Source organism: Pleurodeles waltl, chromosome 4_1 (genome assembly GCF_031143425.1).
Source record: "Pleurodeles waltl isolate 20211129_DDA chromosome 4_1, aPleWal1.hap1.20221129, whole genome shotgun sequence".
NCBI lineage: Eukaryota > Metazoa > Chordata > Amphibia > Caudata > Salamandridae > Pleurodeles > Pleurodeles waltl.
The window spans coordinates 91853038-91870998 of record NC_090442.1 but is presented as its reverse complement, the minus strand read 5'-3'; the positions used below and the strand labels follow the sequence as shown (position 1 = coordinate 91870998).

Below are 17961 nucleotides of genomic sequence, written 5' to 3'. Positions count from 1 at the left end.
ATTTCAGTGTAGCCATTATGGAACTGTGGAGTTTGTGTCTGACAAACACCCAGACCATATACTTTTATGGCTACCCTGCACTTACAATGACTAAGGTTTTGCTTAGACACTGTAGGGGTATAGTGCTCATGCACATATGCCCTCACCTGTGGTATAGTGCACCCTGCCTAAGGGCTGTAAGGCTTGCTAGAGGGGTGATTACCTATGCCACAGGCAGTGTGAGGTGGGCATGGCAATCTGAGGGGAGTGCCATGTCGACATAGTCACTTTCTCCCCACCAGCACACACAAGCTGTGAGGCAGTGTGCATGTGCTGAGTGAGGGGTCCCCAAGGGGACATAATGCATGCTGCAGCCCTTAGAGACCTTCCTTGGCAACAGGGCCCTTGGTACCAGGGGTACCAGTTACAAGGGACTTATCTGGGTGCCAGGGCTGTGCTAATTGTGGAAACAAAGGTACAGTTTAGGGAAAGAACACTGGTGCTGGGGCCTGGTTAGCAGGGTCCCAGCACACTTTCAATCACAACTGGCATCAACAGAAGGCAAAAGGTCAGAGGGTAACCATGCCAAGGAGGCATTTCCTTATAGCTTCTCTGAATGAAGGAGTAAAAGGCAAGAGCACCTTTTTTATCCAAAGAGGGTGAGCTGCACTCTCTGTACAGAGGAGTTGAAGCCTTTTTGCTGTAATTAGAAACATCTGGAAGCAGGGGGTACAGCTTCTATCCATCTGTGTAATAATCCTCCTGACTGTGAGGACTAGTAAAGCCCAGCAAGGTCTCGCCCGGCCAAAAAAAAAACAACAAAAAAAAACAGCTCACCATAGCAAGCAGGCAAGACGCATTTTCGAAGCCTGAAGCGCACTTGGAAAACAGAGTCTGACATTTGAACTTGGTCTTTGAATGCACAGCAAACGTGAGGAGGGAAGAACAAGATTTACAGGCCTATTTACAGAGGAGCTAAGAGTGAAAGCATTCATGACAAACTGCTGTTAGATAAATAATTCCTAAAACACATGCTACAGTGGTGACCAGTGTACTGATTTAGTACTTAGTTGCTGCTCTTGGGGACGGCTAAACCCAGGAAGAAGAATGACAAATGCATGCCATGGACAAATGGGGAGAAAGTGACAACGTAACCAACAAATGGCAAGTCTAAACAACATGTCTCAAAGACATAGTGCAAGGGCTGTTCAGCCGAGACCTAACTAGCCCGGTTTTATTACTAGCTTGTAAAAAGGTCATTGCATTCTATGAAATGAGAAGTCTAGATTTATTTCTCTCGATTACAAAGTGTTCCAAAATAACACACACACATATGTTATAATGTTTAGGAAAACTAAAGAAAATCCCAAGACTGAGAACAAATAAACCAATAAGTTGGAATATTTTCGCTCAGGGAAAAAATTGTATGACCAAGCACACATTCAGTGTGTACAATGTTTGCAGCAGTAATTTATTCAATCCTAACAACTTTTCCATCACAGCATTATTTGAGATTCGCCAAACATAAAATGCAATATTCAGACAAGCACTTAGAACTCATAAAAATGTTGCCATTGCAAAATAATGGTTAGTTCTATGCCATGTGCTGAGATTATCAATTACATGTTTAAAAAAAAAAAAAAAGTGGACCTGTTTCCCTATTTGTTAGTTGGACCAGGTACAAAAGGCAGATGTAAACATACATTTTAGAGCTGGTCGGAAATATTAGGATTTATGGACCCTGTTCACAAACCGAACAATTTTATATTTTACACTAACAACTTCTAACAGTCTCACAATTTTCTGTATTTCTTCAGTATGCAAGGATATATTTGTGTTTAATGCAGATTTCTTTACTGTCAGCCACTGTTAAGTTTAAGACCTTGAGTAAACATCTGATTTTGCAAGTAATTCCTTCTGTGTATCTGATAATATTTCTGAAATGTCCTTAAAATAAGTAACTCCTATTATTTAATATGAATAATCTTCTTTCCCCCAGATTAACCTGGCTTTCACAAACTATCCTTCACTGACAAAAACACTGCTCTATGACACCAAATGTCTGTTCTATGCAGACAGAATAAGCTCTTTAGGGTCGAGCACAAAGCGCTCTGTCCCTGATGTAATCGCTCAATGGGCTTGTAACCACGCCCATGTCACTCCTATCAGCTTGGATGGTTCGTGGTCTTGTCTTTTAAAATTTGCTCCATTTCATTAGCGAAAGCGTGCATATGTCATGCCTTTTCCGGTGTTTAGCCCTTCTAGAGCACACCGTCTAACTACTGAGAACATACGAGGCTCGATGTTTTCCGGACTACTTATTCTCTTTATTTTGCAGCGCGATCTCGCAGGGCAGTAGTCGAGTGATTTGCATGACATCGACCCTGTTACTTGGAAAATTGCACTTTTGCAGAAACGTTTCACTGAGACTGAACTTCTGTTTCCTTTTGTGTCTGCTTTGCGCTGATGGCGGCCGTCAGCTCACTTATTTGAAACTTTTCCTTTTCAGTTTATGTAGCAAGAAAAGTCTGATAGTTATGTGAAACTATTTTACTTTTCATTTTCAATTTATGTGGCAAGAAAAGTCCGGGTAGGAGTTTACAATGTTCATAGCTCTAACTCGACCAAACACGAGACCTATTGCACTGCAAATGCTTGTTTCTGTTCTAATCACATTCGACCTTTCAGAAATTTAACACAGTAGATCACCACTATTTGTCTCCTTTCTCTGGGGAATCTCCGATTCTGCTCACAACTGGTTTTCTTCATATAGCTGGATGTTAATTCTTGGTCTAACAGAAGTGTACTCTGTCTCATTCCCGGTTCAGTATGGGGTACCCCACCACTTTGTTACAGGTCCTTTACTTTTTTTCTTTTTTTGTTTTTACTAGAACCACTCCCTCGGTTTTGTAGAAAAACTTTTAGACTCAACAATCATTTCTCAGCAAAGAATCATAAATATTCCCCTAATTTTCATCTTTCTCAACATATTTACGTCAGTGTCTCACTGCAATTAAGGATGACCTTGCAGTTTTTCAATTTCACCATTACAGAGGCTCTGTTCTCTTCATCGCCTGCCTCTTCATCTATTGTTTGCCTCCTAACACAGCTATTTTCTTCATCATCGCCTTCTCCTCAGAATCTTGGCTTTCTCTTTAAATCACCCTTTGTAAATTCCATATAAATAACATTCAGAAACCAAACCTTTTCTATTCCTTCCTGTTTTAAAATAGACCAACTTCATGCTGTTCAAAATACCTGTATTTGCCTTCTTCTCTCCTCCACCTCATATTTCTCCCTATCATATTTGGCACAGCGAACTACCTTTTTCCATACAATGCAAATTTTACTTTTTTGTTTATTTTGTTCACTACCTGGCCTTGTCTCATCCTTGCTCTCGTTTTTATACACGTCAGCCCAATATGTGCATTTGCCTTTGGTTTCTTGTTAAAGATCCATGTTCTTTCAGTGCATCATCTTGCTTTCGCTCTTATGTTTTGTTAGCATTTAAGCTATGAACTAAGTTACTGATTCAAAGTCAATTAGCCTCTTCACTGTCTATCTTTAACAAAAAATGTTCTGTCGTTATGCAATCAGATCAGTGCCTCCTGCTGTTTATACTCGTCCTTGTGTATTCTTTGACTTTTTTTTTTTTTTTTTTTAAAGTGCTTTGTAAAAAGCACCACAACAAATAAACTTAAGTTTGTTTCATCAGGTAGAAATTTGTATGTAACAAGTTCAATACTACATGCTCATCTTCCGAGGAGGAGGCCAAATGATAAACCTATTATATTTAACAACGTGAAGTAATTATTTCTCCTTCTGGCTCCTTGGGAGAGATAATCATTGGTTATACCTACTCCCCACTAGAAACATGCAATCTGCCTTGTACATCAAACGCTCTAGCAATATATTATTAAATACTCAGTCATCAGTATGGAAAAAGTACCTGTATGGTGCTTTGCATGCCGCAACAGCTGCTTTTGAAGTCGAAAAAGCCGCCCACAGGAAGGATGAGGACACACATACTTCTTCTTTAAAAGGTGTTGGTACTTGATGTGGTGCTAGAAAAGACCAGTTTAAAAGATCTTAGATATCTAAAGTAAATTTGACAATGAAAAGTTGAAATACATCAGTTATTTACTACCATAAAGAATATACTTACCTTTAACTATCATCTTCCAGCAGTCGCAGTTTATGCACATTAACAAGCTTGCTTCTCTTGCCATCTTCTGTCTCATCATGGAACAATTGCAGATTTTTATTTTTATTTTTAAACCTCTTGGGGATGCCAGGGGTAAGTACGTAAAATAGTGATCACAAAGCTATAACAAAGGTATCAGTAATTCACTATAAGTTGCCAAACCTTGGGAAAAGTTAAGCATCTTTCCGTTCGTGAGAATGATGGGCAATTTGCCAGTAATATAAATGTAGGGAATCACTGGTGCAAATTAGGTAAGCAGAGGGAATTACCTGTAAAACGTGCTGTCAATTATGTGGTGGCTTCAAGAGGTTTAGCCATGAAGAAGTAGTCCATTTCTAGACTAACAGTATCTTCTATTATCCAATGTCACTAGACATCAAAAAAGTCCCAACATGGAAAACCAAATCTTGGTTCACTAGAGGAAAAGCTGCTTGTACTGCTTTGTTAAGAAACATTTCTATTGCAGAGATATTCAATGTAACCATACGATGGTCTGCTCAAACTTAGCAGACAATAAGGTAGCTGGCATTAAACTGGCTGCATGGAATGCATGCCCAGAGACACCACATTTTTTGAACAGCCTGCTGCCATTCCCATATGCTTTTCCCTTCTTTGGACTGCAATTTAGGATAATCTTTCTAGCGATTAACTTTGTCAAATGTCACAACTTTTCCTCTTCTACTTACTCTACAGCTTTGCCTTGTAATTGCATTTGTATAACGTGAGAGTTCTATGGTTGGTAGCATGCTACTCTGTAGCCCAAGGTTAGTGCTTACTCCAGTGGTTATTGTTGTAGATTTGTTGGTTATTGTAGGAAGCTGGCTCTTTATATAGTGGACCAAAATGAGGTACGTGTGCAAAGAGTCCAAGCAATCCCCAGTGGTATCACGGAGGTACAAGTGACTTCCCAAATGCTCTCTTGCTGGGTAGTATGGTTGAGCAGTTAGGCATATAAAAGAGTGCAGTGCTAAGCATGTAAGGCACACAGATACAGTAAGTGAGACACACTCGAAGAAATCTGACACCAATTTATAAAAATAACACATACTTTTAGATTAATTTAGATACAAAGATCACCGAAATCAGGTGAGTACTTTTCGAGAGAGGAACCTTTACAGTTTTTAAAAGTTGACAGTGCAATTTTTGAGCACAGTAATGTTATGCTATGGGGCAAAAACGTACTGCATTTGGGCACTTAACAGTGACTTACAGGACTGTCGCCAGGACTTATGGTAAGCATGGGGTACGATCCAAGGCCACACCAACAGGTCATCTCGGGAGTCTAGGATGCGTCCGGGTGAAGAGGTGTGTTACAGGATTGAGTGTCCCATTTACTTTAATGTGACACATGTGAGATACATGCGCAAGTGCATGCACTCGAAGGCTGGACCCTAAAAATAGCTTTACAGCTATGTCTAAGAATCGACAAAGGCATATTAGGGGCATATTTACTCATGCATATATGACATCACTGGTTACATAATGCACTATGCCCTAGGGCTGAAAGGCCTGCTGTAGGGGTGACTTACAAATATTACAAGCAGTATTTGAATGGCATGGCACACAAGTGCGTGCCATGTTGTGTTTTGTTTTGAATTATAGGGAGCACCTTGTCACACAAACTGCAATGACCATCTACATGAGGTTAGTGCTGGGTCCCTCAGAGTGGCACAAGCTGTGCTGCAGCTCTTAGGGGCACTCTTCAGTACCGATGCCTTAAGTACCACTGACTAGGGACCTACAGATATGCTGCAGGGCCAGGGCACTTGTAAGTGACTAGGCGTCTAGTTTTGGGGAAGGAACAATGCCACTGGGGAACTAGTTAGCAGGAACCAAGTGCACTTTAGTCAAAGTTGTATCCAAAATCAGGCATAAAGTGAGGTTGGGGGTACGGCAACCAGAACCCAGTTTCCTACAGTTATTGGTTAGTAGTTTACTCCAAGAAAAATGATACATTTCCTCCAATGGTGATTTAATAGGTTAAGAGGAATTAGGTATAATTATTACAGATAATGTAAGTGGAAAAGGGTTAAGGGAATAGGTGAAGGGAATTAGATATTGTGAGAAGGAGAGATTAAACAAAATTAAGCAATTTAAGATTAAGAATTAGGCGAATGATGAATAGATAAGTAAGACAGATTTTGGTGTTGCAGAATGGTTATTCTGAAGATAAGTTTAAAGCTCTGTAAGGAGGGTTACAATTATATTACTCAAACTTATTAGAGAACAAGGCAGTAATAATATGCAATGGTAGGATATGCTCATAGGCAATAAGCATGCAGAGGATGGACTGTAAGGAGAGTATCCTTCTAAGGAAGGCAGGAGAGAGAACAGTCCCTAGCTATAAATCACAGCATTTTCATGTAGGGTGTTTTTTCACAATGTTGAGATGGAATAAACTCTGGGGAAGCACAAAACATTCCTTTAGGGAACGAAATACATGTTGGCTAATTCTCTATGACATGCATCTGTAAGAACTGATTTTTTTTTTTTTTTTTAATGTTTCCATGACATGTATCTCAATTGCCTGATCCACAAGACAAAACCTACAACATTAAGGTGCAAGCTTTTCTCTTGCTGAAGAATTGTTCATGGAACGAACATCATGACATAACTACATGTAATTAATGACATGCTTAAACTCCGCTCCCCATGTGATGAAGAAATTAGTTAATGCAACTTTGTAAAATTTAACTACACACTGATTCATGTGATTAAACTTCAACTGTCTTTGCCCAAATTGTATATATTTATGGGAAAACCTTGTTACCTCGCCTTTATAAACCCCTTGTCCTATATCACAAACAGTAGGGTTTTTTTGTTGTACATTTACACTGCATATCTCCCACCAAACCCATGCTGTATGAACAACATAGCGATGTCCTTTTTTCTCCATGTTTGTGAACATAATTTCTGAGATGACAAACTAAATTCAGTAGTCTAGCACCTTGTGCTCAGAGTTTTGAAAACACCTGATAAGGGCACAGCTGTCATCCTTCATTTAGTTATTGATGTCAGCATTCAAATTTTGGTGGGGCAAATCCCTCAGTTATACGGGAGATTCAGAGCAGAACGTTTTATCATAGGATCAGCATGGGCCTACTATTTCTTTATACTTCAGTTTGCGAAATAGACACTTCATGTCCTAGAAAATATATAAGCATCTGGGGAGTACCAGAATTTTGTTCAATGCTATGCAGCCTATTTGTGATAATAGGACGGTCATCCAGAAAGAAGGGGATATATTTATGCTTTCCAAGACCTTACTTATATTCAGTTGTTATTTTCTTTTCTATGAGTGATAGTAATACCAAAATACTTTATGAACCTGAGCTGCTACAGCTACCCTAATTTTGGCAGGTGGTCTATGATCCATCGAGTCAAACTCCGGCAAAACGAAGAGCATACGTGGCAGGGCACTAACATGGCCTCTTAAACACACTACAGTGTTGCAGTCATGCACTGAAAAAACATAGTCCATTTCAGCGATTCAGAAATACCAGTATGCCATATTTACTCTCTCAAAGTTAACAAGTAATCCCATAGAAAGGGTTAGCAACAGGTCCAATCGCGGGAAATCCTGTCTTATGCCACAGTACTCCCCCACCAAAATCTTCTTGGTGAAGGTGGGTGGGCCGCATGTGAATCCAGAACATCTTCAAGCTGCAAAACTATACTTAAAGGTAAGAAACATTTTGTTTTGGAGCCCGAGTCTTTTTCTGGATGTACATGCTGTGTATTTATATTAAAGCGGTTTCTTCTATTGTGGTGGCTGGGTTAAAGAGGATAATGATTTGAAAATGTTTTAAAATCCTATGTCCCTCCTGAGGTTCTCTGTTCATTTGTATATCAATATAATCTTTCGTAAAGGTGTGCACTGAAACTTTTTGACTCAGTCACACCCACTTTTAGCCTGGTACATGATGCAATTTTGACTGAAGGTGCACTGGGTTCCTGCTAGGCAGGTCCTCAGTAGCAGATCTCATTCCCTAAAACTGTACAATAGTTCCCCAATTGGCATTATCTGCCCCCATAGGTCCCTAGTAAATGATACCCCTGGTACCTAGGGCATGGGTACCAAAGTGGCATGTATTGTGCCACCCTGAGGTACCCCTCACCTAGCACATGCAGACTGCCATTGCAGGCTGCATGTCTTAGAGCAGCTAAAAGTGAAAACACAACATATATCACAGCCTGGGTGTCATGTTCCCCAACACTGGGTGCAATCTATGCAAGTCACCCCAACAGCAGGACTTTCCAGCCCTATGGCATGGTGCATTATATGGCATGTGAGGACATATCTGTACAAGCAGATTTGCCCCTGCTCTATCTTTGCCCATTCTTAAGCAGAGAGCGAATAGGTAAGCCATTTTAAATACATGTGCTGGACCATTGATCACTGCAAGTTCCCCAGCAACAGGATGGCTTCACTAAAATTAGGAATGTTTGGCATCATACCTCTTGTATTATTAAACCCTCATTTTATTAACACATGCACCCAGAGGGCACCTTAGAGGTGCCCCCTGAAAACTTACCAACTACTCGTGTGGGGACTGATTAGTTTTAGCAAGCCGGCCACCACCAGACAAGAGTTGACCTCCTAGGTCGAGAGCCTTTGCTTGAGCGGTCAACCACAAAGACTGCACTGGGAGAGGTTATTATACAGCCCACCCAATCGGATTACCTGCATACCAAGGCCGGGTTTCGGGGGGGGGAGGGGGGCATGGGTTTCAAAGAAGCTCACCACCCTGAATATACAGATCTGGCTCACTCACATGAGAGATGCGGACCTCCTGCCCCAGGGCCCATTTGGCACCCAGACAGGAGAGAAATTTAGTATTCAGGCAGGTGTGTCCATCCCCAGGTCAGCCCCACCACTAAGGTGTGCTGCCTGATGTGAACACAACTTCTAAAAACATCTGCCATCGTGGTGTTGGCAGACTGAAGAACTCTGGAACAGGGTTATGCCTACTTCCCAAAGGAAATGGTCATATAGGGGATGTAGTGATCCCAGGGGTAAGAAGTCCATTGTGTACTACCCTACACTACCCAAAAGGCCCTTAAATGCAGTATTTAGGAGAGGCCCTGGCACCAGGAAATCAGATTCCTGCTGACCTACGAAGGAGGGCACTGAAAAGCTGCAAAAGCAAAGGAAGAAGCACCTGATCTGGACTCAGCCCTGCCAGCCTGTCTGCTGCTTCTTCCAAATTGTGTCAAAGTAGTCTCGTCCTGCAACGGTTGTGTCTCCAAAGCATGGGAGGACAGCCTGCCTTGTAAAAATACCCAGGAACTCCTGTAGAGCAGCAGAGATGCTTCCCTGCATCTTGTAGGCACCCCAAGACTGACTGTGAGGACTCCAGAACACCAGATCCAGACACCCAAGACTAACACTGCACAATGCCAGCGTGGTTCCCCAACCTTCCAGAAATGAAGTCCACCTCAGACTTGACCACTGTGGACCTGCTGGCGTCACCTGCAGCCGATGCCTCACAACACTTCTGCATCTGTCGCCCCCTGACCCATGGAGGATAGGAACAAAGGTGTCCCTATGTCCTCTGACAACCCAAGACTGGAACCCACTTGTTTGGTTCCTACAGACTGGATCCCCAGTCCTCACCTGCGGACTGGACCAGGGGGAAGATCTATCGAGTAACATTGGGCAGACGACAGCATACTACACGTCTGCACCCGGCCATCTCAGTGCCACCCAGTGTGACTTGTTGGTGTGCTCCCGACCCTTGACCAATACTCACCTCAAGTCAAGGAGATTGGCCTCGTAGGTCGCTGTACTGTATCTGTTTTGCTTGCTCGGTTTTTCCTCAATAGGATTACATGGTAGCTTTCAGAAATACCACTGTCTCGACTTTTCAAAACTGTTAAGATTTTTCTTGCAAAAATGTACCTACCTGAACAAACCGATTCTGGATATATGTATGTGTGTGTGTATGTGTGTATATATATATATATATACATATATATGGAAAATGTCACTTACCCAGTGTACATCTGTTCGTGGCATGAGACGCTGCAGATTCACATGCTGTGCATTATCCTGCCATCTAGTGTTGGGCTCGGAGTGTTACAAGTTGTTTTTCTTCGAAGAAGTCTTTTCGAGTAACGAGACCGAGGGACTCCTCCCTTTCGGCTCCATTGCGCATGGGCGTCGACTCCATCTTAGATTGTTTTTCCCGCAGAGGGTGAGGTAGGAGTTGTGTATATAGTAAAGGTGCCCATGCAATGGAGTAAGTATGTATGTACATAATGTGATTGAAAATGATATATATTTACAAATTTACAAGTTTCATCAACATATAATATATAATTTTCATCAACGGCTACAGGCTTCCGGGGAGGCAGGAGGGCGCATGTGAATCTGCAGCGTCTCATGCCACGAACAGATGTACGCTGGGTAAGTGACATTTTCCGTTCAATGGCATGTGTAGCTGCAGATACAGATGCTGTGCATAGACTAGTAAGCAGTTATTCCCCAAAAGCGGTGGCTTAGCCTGTACGAGTCGAAGTTGTTTGAAATAATGTTTGTAATACTGCCTGTCCTACTGTGGCTTGTTGTGTTGTTAACACATCTACACAGTAGTGTTTTGTGAATGTATGAGGCGTAGACCATGTGGCTGCCTTACAGATTTCTGTCATAGGTATATTTCCTAGAAAGGCCAATGTGGTGCCTTTCTTTCTAGTGGAGTGTGCCTTCGTGGTAATAGGCAGGTCTCTCTTTGCTTTAACATAGCAGGTTTGAATACATTTCACTATCCATCTGGCAATGCCTTGTTTGGATATTGGATTTCCTGCATGAGGTTTTTGGAAGGCTACAAACAATTGTTTTGTCTTGCGAAATTGTTTTGTTATATCAATGCAATACATTAGTGCTTTTTTGATGTCTAATGTATGTAAGGCTCTTTCGGCTACTGAGTCTGGTTGTGGAAAAAAGACTGGGAGTTCCACTGTTTGGGTGGAACGGTGATAGAACTATCGGTAAAAATTTGGGATTTGTGCGTAGAACCACTTTATGTTTGTGTATTTGTATAAAGGATTCTTGTATAGTAAATGCTTGTATTTCACTTACTCTTCTAAGAGATGTGATAGCTATTAGGAAGGCTACTTTTCAGGTTAAGTATTGCATCTCACACGAGTGCATGGGTTCAAATGGTGGACTCATGAGTCGTGTTAATACAATATTGAGGTTCCATGAGGGAACTGGTGGTGTTCTTGGGGGTATGATTCTCTTTAGACCCTCCATAAATGCTTTGATGACTGGGATTCTAAAGAGTGATGTTGAATGTGTAATCTGCAGATATTGCTGTGAGATGTATTTTAATGGAAGAAAAAGCTAGATTTTATTTTTTGTAAGTGTAATAAGTAGCTTACAATGTTTTTTGCGGACGCATGTAGTGGTTGAATTTGATTATTATGGTAGTAATAAACAAATCTTTTCCATTTATTTGCGTAACAATGTCTTGTAGTAGGTTTTCTAGCTTGTTTAATGACCTACATAATGTGTAAGGTTCAAATGTCCAAATTCTAAGACTTCAGGAGCCAGATTGCTAGACTGAGCGATGCTGGATTCGGGTGTCTGATCTGTTGTTTGTGTTGAGTTAACAGATCTGGTCTGTTTGGTAGTTTGATATGAGGTACTACTGACAGATCTAGTAGTGTTGTGTACCATGGCTGGCGAGCCCAAGTTGGTGCTTTTAGTATTAGTTTGAGTTTATTTTGACTCAATTTGTTTACTAGATACGGAACGAGTGGGAGAGGGGGAAAAGCGTAAGCAAATATCCCTGACCAACTCATCCATAACGCATTGCCCTTGGAGTGAGGATGTGGATACCTGGATGCAAAGTTTTGGCATTTTGCGTTTTCTTTTGTTGCGAATAGGTCTATTCGTGGTGTTCCCCAGCTTTGAAAGTAAGTTTGTAGTATTTGGGGGATGAATTTCCCATTCGTGGGTTTGTTGGTGATCTCGACTGAGATTATCGGCTAACTGGTTTTGAATTCCTGGGATGTACTGTGCTATTAGGCGAATGTGAATCGCCCAATGCCAAATCTTTTGTGCTAAGAGACACAGCTGTGATGAGTGTGTCCCTCCCTGTTTGTTTAGGTAATACATTGTTGTCTGTTTTGACAAGAATGTGTTTGTGGGCTATTAGTGGTTGAAATGCTTTCAATGCTAGAAACACTGCTAGTAGTTTTAGTTGATTTATATGAAGTTGTCTTTGCTGAGTGTCCCATTGTCCCTGGATGCTGTGTTGGTTGAGGTGTGCTCCCCACCCTACCATGGAAGCATCTGTTGTGATCACGTATTGAGGCACTGGGTCTTGGAAAGGCTGCCCTTGGTTTAAATTTATAGGATTCCACCATTGAAGCGAGGTGTGTGTTTGGCGGTCTATCAACACTAGATCTTGAAGTTGACCCTGTGCTTGTGTCCATTGTGTCGCTAGGCACTGCTGTAAGGGCCGCATGTGTAATCTTGCATTTGGGACAATGGCTATGCATGAATACATCATGCCTAGAAGTTCCTTGGGAAGATGTTCAATAAAATGCTACATTTCATCCCAATGAGCCCTGTCATATCTTGCCAATAAAGCCTGTGAATTGGCAATGCGCCATTGATTGGCTGCCTGTGCTGCAACTCTTTTCCCCGCTGCATCAAACTTTCGACTTTCTTTGTCGGGTGGTGGTTGTAAGGAAATGCCTCCTTGGCATGGTTACCCCCTGACTTTTTGCCTTTGCTGATGCTAAGTTAGGACTTGAAAGTGTGCTGAGGCCTGCTAATCAGGCCCCAGCACCAGTGTTCTTTCCCTAACCTGTACTTTTGTCTCCACAATTGGCACACCCTGGCATCCAGGTAAGTCCCTTGTAAATGGTACCCCCTGGTACCAAGGGCCCTGATGCCAGGGAAGGTCTCTAAAGGCTGCAGCATATCTTATGCCACCCTGGGGACCCCTCACTCAGCACAGACACACTGCTTGCCAGCTTGTGTGTGCTAGTGGGGATAAAACGACTAAGTCGACATGGCACTCCCCTCAGGGTGCCATGCCAACCTCACACTGCCTACAGTTATAGATAAGCCACCCCTCTAGGAGGCCTTACAGCCCTAAGGCAGGGTGCACTATACCATAGGTGATGGTATAAGTGCATAAGCACTGTGCCCCTACAGTGTCTAAGCAAAACCTTAGACATTGTAAGTGCATGGTAGCCATAAGAGTATATGGTCTGGAAGTCTGTCATGCACGAACTCCACAGCACCATAATGGCTACACTGAAAACTGTGAAGTTTGGTACAATGTTCTCCGCCAACATCCTCTCGCCAACATCCACTCGCCCCCACGGGCGCCAACATCCCCTCACCATCATTTCATACGCTGACGACACCCAGCTCACCATCTCCCTCACTAGGAACCCAGCTACAGCCAAGAATAACCTACACGCCGGACTCCTCGTCATCGCCAACTGGATGACAGCAAGCCACCTCAAATTGAACTCAGAAAAAACAGAGATCATCATCTTCGGTCCCAACAAGACAGCTTGGAACGACCCTTGGTGGCCCACCACCCTTGGACCACCCCCAACACCCACGCATGCAATCTTGGCATCATACTGGATTCATCTCTCTCCAGGACTCAGCAAATCAATGCCATATCATCCTTCTGCTTCAACACCCTTCGCATGCTATGCAAGACTTTCAAATGGATTCCTAAGAAACAAGAAAAAGCAGTCACCCACGCCCTCATAAGCTGCAGACTGGACTACGGCAACACCCTCTATGCAGGGACCACAGCCAAGCTTCAGAGAAAACTCCAGCGAATCCAGAACACAGCCGCATGTCTCATCCTCAACCTCCCTCGCCACAAACACATCTCCGCCCACCTCAGATCCCTACACTGGCTGCCCATCAACAAAAGGATCATTTTCAAAATCCTTGTCCATGCTCACAAAGCCCTTCACGACACTGGACCAGCCTACCTCAACAAACTAATCAACTTCCACAAACCAACTCAACAGCTCTGCTCTGCCGACCTAGCCCTCGGTACAGTCCCCCACATCCAACGCACCACCTTCGGCGGCAGATCCTTCTCCCACCTCGCCGCCAAAACCTGGAACACCCTCCACACCAACCTACGCAAGACCCAGGACCTCCTAACCTTCAGAAAGCACCTCAAAACATGGCTTGTCGAGCACCTAGCTGAGGGTATAGCAACAAGAAAAACAGTTTTAAGCACTAAAAACCTTAACGGGCAAGAGTGCATGGGCTCAAAAGGTGACCCCATTAAAAAGGCTAAAACAAGATTTAGGTCCCACTGAGGCACATGAAAAGGAGTGGGAGGAAACTTATTAACTAAACCCTTAAGAAACCTAACCACAATAGGTGATTTAAACAATGAGGGCTGATCCGGAAGGCAAAGAAAGGGTGACAGAGCAGCTAAATAACCCTTATTCGTAGCCAATGCACAACCCTTGCATGCTAAATCTAAAGCAAATAATAATATATCAGAAAGGTGGGCCTTCAAAAGGATCAATTTGTCTTCCTCCACACCAAGCCACAAATTTTGCCCACCTACTGGCATATACAGTCTTACTGGAGTGTTGCCTGGGTGATAAAATAACATCCACTACATCTGGTGGGAGAGAAAGGAAATCAGGTAGCCCCGTTCAATCTCCAGCCATGAAGGTGCAGGCTCTGGAGGTGGGGGTGTAGAACCTGCCCCTGCGAGAGGAGGTCTGCCCTGAGTGGGAGACGCAGCGGAGGGCACAGTGAGAGTTGGAGAAGGTCTGTGTACCACACCCTTCCAGGCCAATCTGGGGCTATTAAAATGACTTGAGCCCGATCTTGGCGAATATTCCTCAAAACCTGAGAAATCAAGGGTATGGGGGGGAAATGCGTAAAGAAACTGGCTGCACCAAGAGATCTAAAACGCATCCAGATAGACACCACTTGTGATCGGCCGAAAGAAGCCAACTGAAAGAGTCCACACGCACGTTGAACACCCCGGCCAGATGATTTGGTATCGAGCAAATCCGATGGTCCTGAAGCCAGAACCAGAGACGCAGAGCTTCTCTGCAGAGAAGATACGACCCTACTCCTCCCTGTTTGTTTACATACCACATCGCGGTAGTGTTATCTGTCAGGACCTGAACAGACTGACCGCAAAGGGACAGGAGGAAGGCCTTGAGAGTCAAACGTATCGCCCGCAATTCTAACAGATTTATGTGAAAAGTCTGTTCCACTGGAGACCAACAACCCTTGATCTCCAGGTCCCCCAGATGAGCTCCCCACCCAAGAGTGGAAGCATCCATCATGACTGTGGCCACTGGAGGTGGCAGTGAAAAAGGCCTTCCCTTAGAAAGGTTGCCGTCCACAGCCCACCTTCGTAACTCTGCTGCAGCATCTCTTGAGATCGTTATATCAACAATACATGATTTTATTTAGTTCATTTACAAAATACATAATACAAAATAGGTAAAACCTAATACAAAAATACTGTAAGACTAGCTCAATCACCCCACATTCACATCATGCCAAGACATCCATAAAATACAATACAAAAAAAACTAATAATCTTAATAAAACAATTCCTGAAAATATAAAGACACTTAATACATATCCTAATAAATATCACTGAAATTTGGTTTATACAAGTCCAATATTAGTAATGCAACAATCTCAGACCGAAATACCTAAGGAACCTATAGCCTACGCGCGTTTCTGTAATCCTCTTTAGTTGAGGTTACCTTCTTCAGGGCAGTTCCCAATCTTCTAGTCCATTATTGATGTGGACCCAACGACCGGACATTCTGACCACTTCATATGCCAAGTTCTTGATGTATGCCACGTGTATAAATGATGTATCCAGTACTGCCCCTATGAACAGGAGGCGTTGAGAGGGCTCCAGGTGAGATTTGGGTACATTTATCAAAAAACCCAGACTGAACAACAACTCAATTGTCATCTGCAAGTGATGCAACACAAGCTCTGGAGACGAGGCTTTGATCAACCATTCGTCCAGATAAGGGAATACCAATATCCCTTTCTTCTGAGACTTGCTGCCACCACTGCCATCACCTTTGTGAAGACTCGAGGTGCTGAAGTAAGAACCAAGGGAAGGACCGCGAACTGTTAGTGTTGCAACCCCACCACAAACCGTAGATACTTCCTGTGCGACTTGAGAATAGGGATGTGAAAGTAAGCATCCTGCAAGTCGACAGACACCATCCAATCCTCTGTTCAATGCCAGCAGTACCTGTGCCAGTCAGCATCTGAATTCTTTCTGTTTGAGGAACAAATTAAAAATCCTCAGGTCTAGAATAGGTCTCAAACGACCGTCTTTCTTGGGGATCAGGAAGTATCTTGAATAACAACCCTGCCCCTTTCCTGCTCTGGAACCAACTCCACCGCACCTTTTGACAATAGAACTAATGAGTCTGATGTACCTAACTCCCACTCTTGGAGAAAAAGACTTAATCTTCCCCCTACAGGAGAAGCATGGTCGATAAAGGGGAGAAAACTAGGGCTGCTTCCTTTGCTGTTGTCCCCTAGAGGAAGAGGATGATGCAGGGTGCTGCTGGGTGGCTTCTCCTGTCCTAACCCTCCCCCGCCCTTAAAGGATCGATATGGGAGCCTGGTAGGCTGCTGGACCGTGGACTGGGGTCTCCCTCGATAAACGGCTCCACGTCCAAACCCCCTGAACCTCCGAAAGGACCTGAAAGGGGTAGCAGAGGAGGCTTGCAGACCCAAAGACTTTGCTGTGGCCTGACTATCTTTAAAGCACTCTAGGGCAGAGTCCGCTTTATCTCCAAACAGCTTTTCCCCATCAAAGGGCAAATCCAAAAAAGTGGTCTGTACATCCGAAGAAAACCCAGAGGACCTCAACCAAGCGTGCCTCCTGGTAAAATGTAAATGTAATGTAATGTAAATGTAAATGTAATGTAAATGTAAATGTAAATTAGCACTTGTATAGCGCACTACTCACCAGTTAGGGTCTCAAGGCGCTGTACTCATACCGCTATGGAACCCCTCCTGGCTTTTCCCTGTGAGGTGCCCACTCCTGAGCACCCCCAGGGTGAAGCCAGGCATCCAAGCGCTGTTGGGGCCGTTGTGGAGATTAAGCAAGCTATTGCCCAGAGTTGCAGAGTGGGACCCATGAATTAGATTAGGCACCGAGGCGAGAATTATCTGGTCAAGGGGAATTGAGCCCAAGACCTGCCGAAGCGGGACTTGAACCCTGGTCTTGAGCCAGATCTCTGCTTCAGGGTCTGCCGCTCTAACCATTGAGCCACACTTCTCCACTAAGTGGTAGCGACAGATGTACCCATTGCCCTGGCCACCAAGTCCGTAGAGTCCAGACCAGACTGGATTATTTGTTTTGCCGCAGCCTGCGCATCAGATAAGAGTTCACCAAATGGTCTCTGTACGTCCTGCGGCAAGTCAGGAACCACAGCCTTTGCAGAGTCCATCAGGGCGTGGACATATCTACCCAGCACACAGGTAGCGTTCGCAGCCTTGAGAGCCATGCTGCAAGATGAGAAAGTCTTCTTTGCAGATTGCTCCATCCGTTTGGACTCCCTGTCTGATGGAATCTCAGGGAAGGAGCCTGGAGCAGATAGTGTAGAGCAAGAGGCCTGAACCACCAGACTCTCCGGGGTAGGATGTTTAGATAAAAACCCCGGATCACCTGGCGCCACTCTGTATCTTTGTTCGGATACAGATCCACTCACAGCAGGCGATGACACAGGCTTCCTCCAAAGCTCTAATATAGCCTCCCTAA

The 17961-nt window shown here is 43.6% G+C and overlaps 1 protein-coding gene across 2 annotated transcripts in view; it reads right to left on the bottom strand.

Annotated features, from left to right (window-relative positions):
* The window catches only part of ZFP91 (ZFP91 zinc finger protein, atypical E3 ubiquitin ligase), a 132589-nt gene that overhangs the window by 29265 nt on the left and 85363 nt on the right, over nucleotides 1-17961 (bottom strand). For both annotated transcript variants that reach the window (XM_069227826.1, XM_069227827.1), the window contains one exon: nucleotides 3929-4043. In XM_069227826.1, the coding sequence (XP_069083927.1) occupies nucleotides 3929-4043 (115 nt within the window). The remainder of the gene's footprint in view (nucleotides 1-3928; nucleotides 4044-17961) is intronic.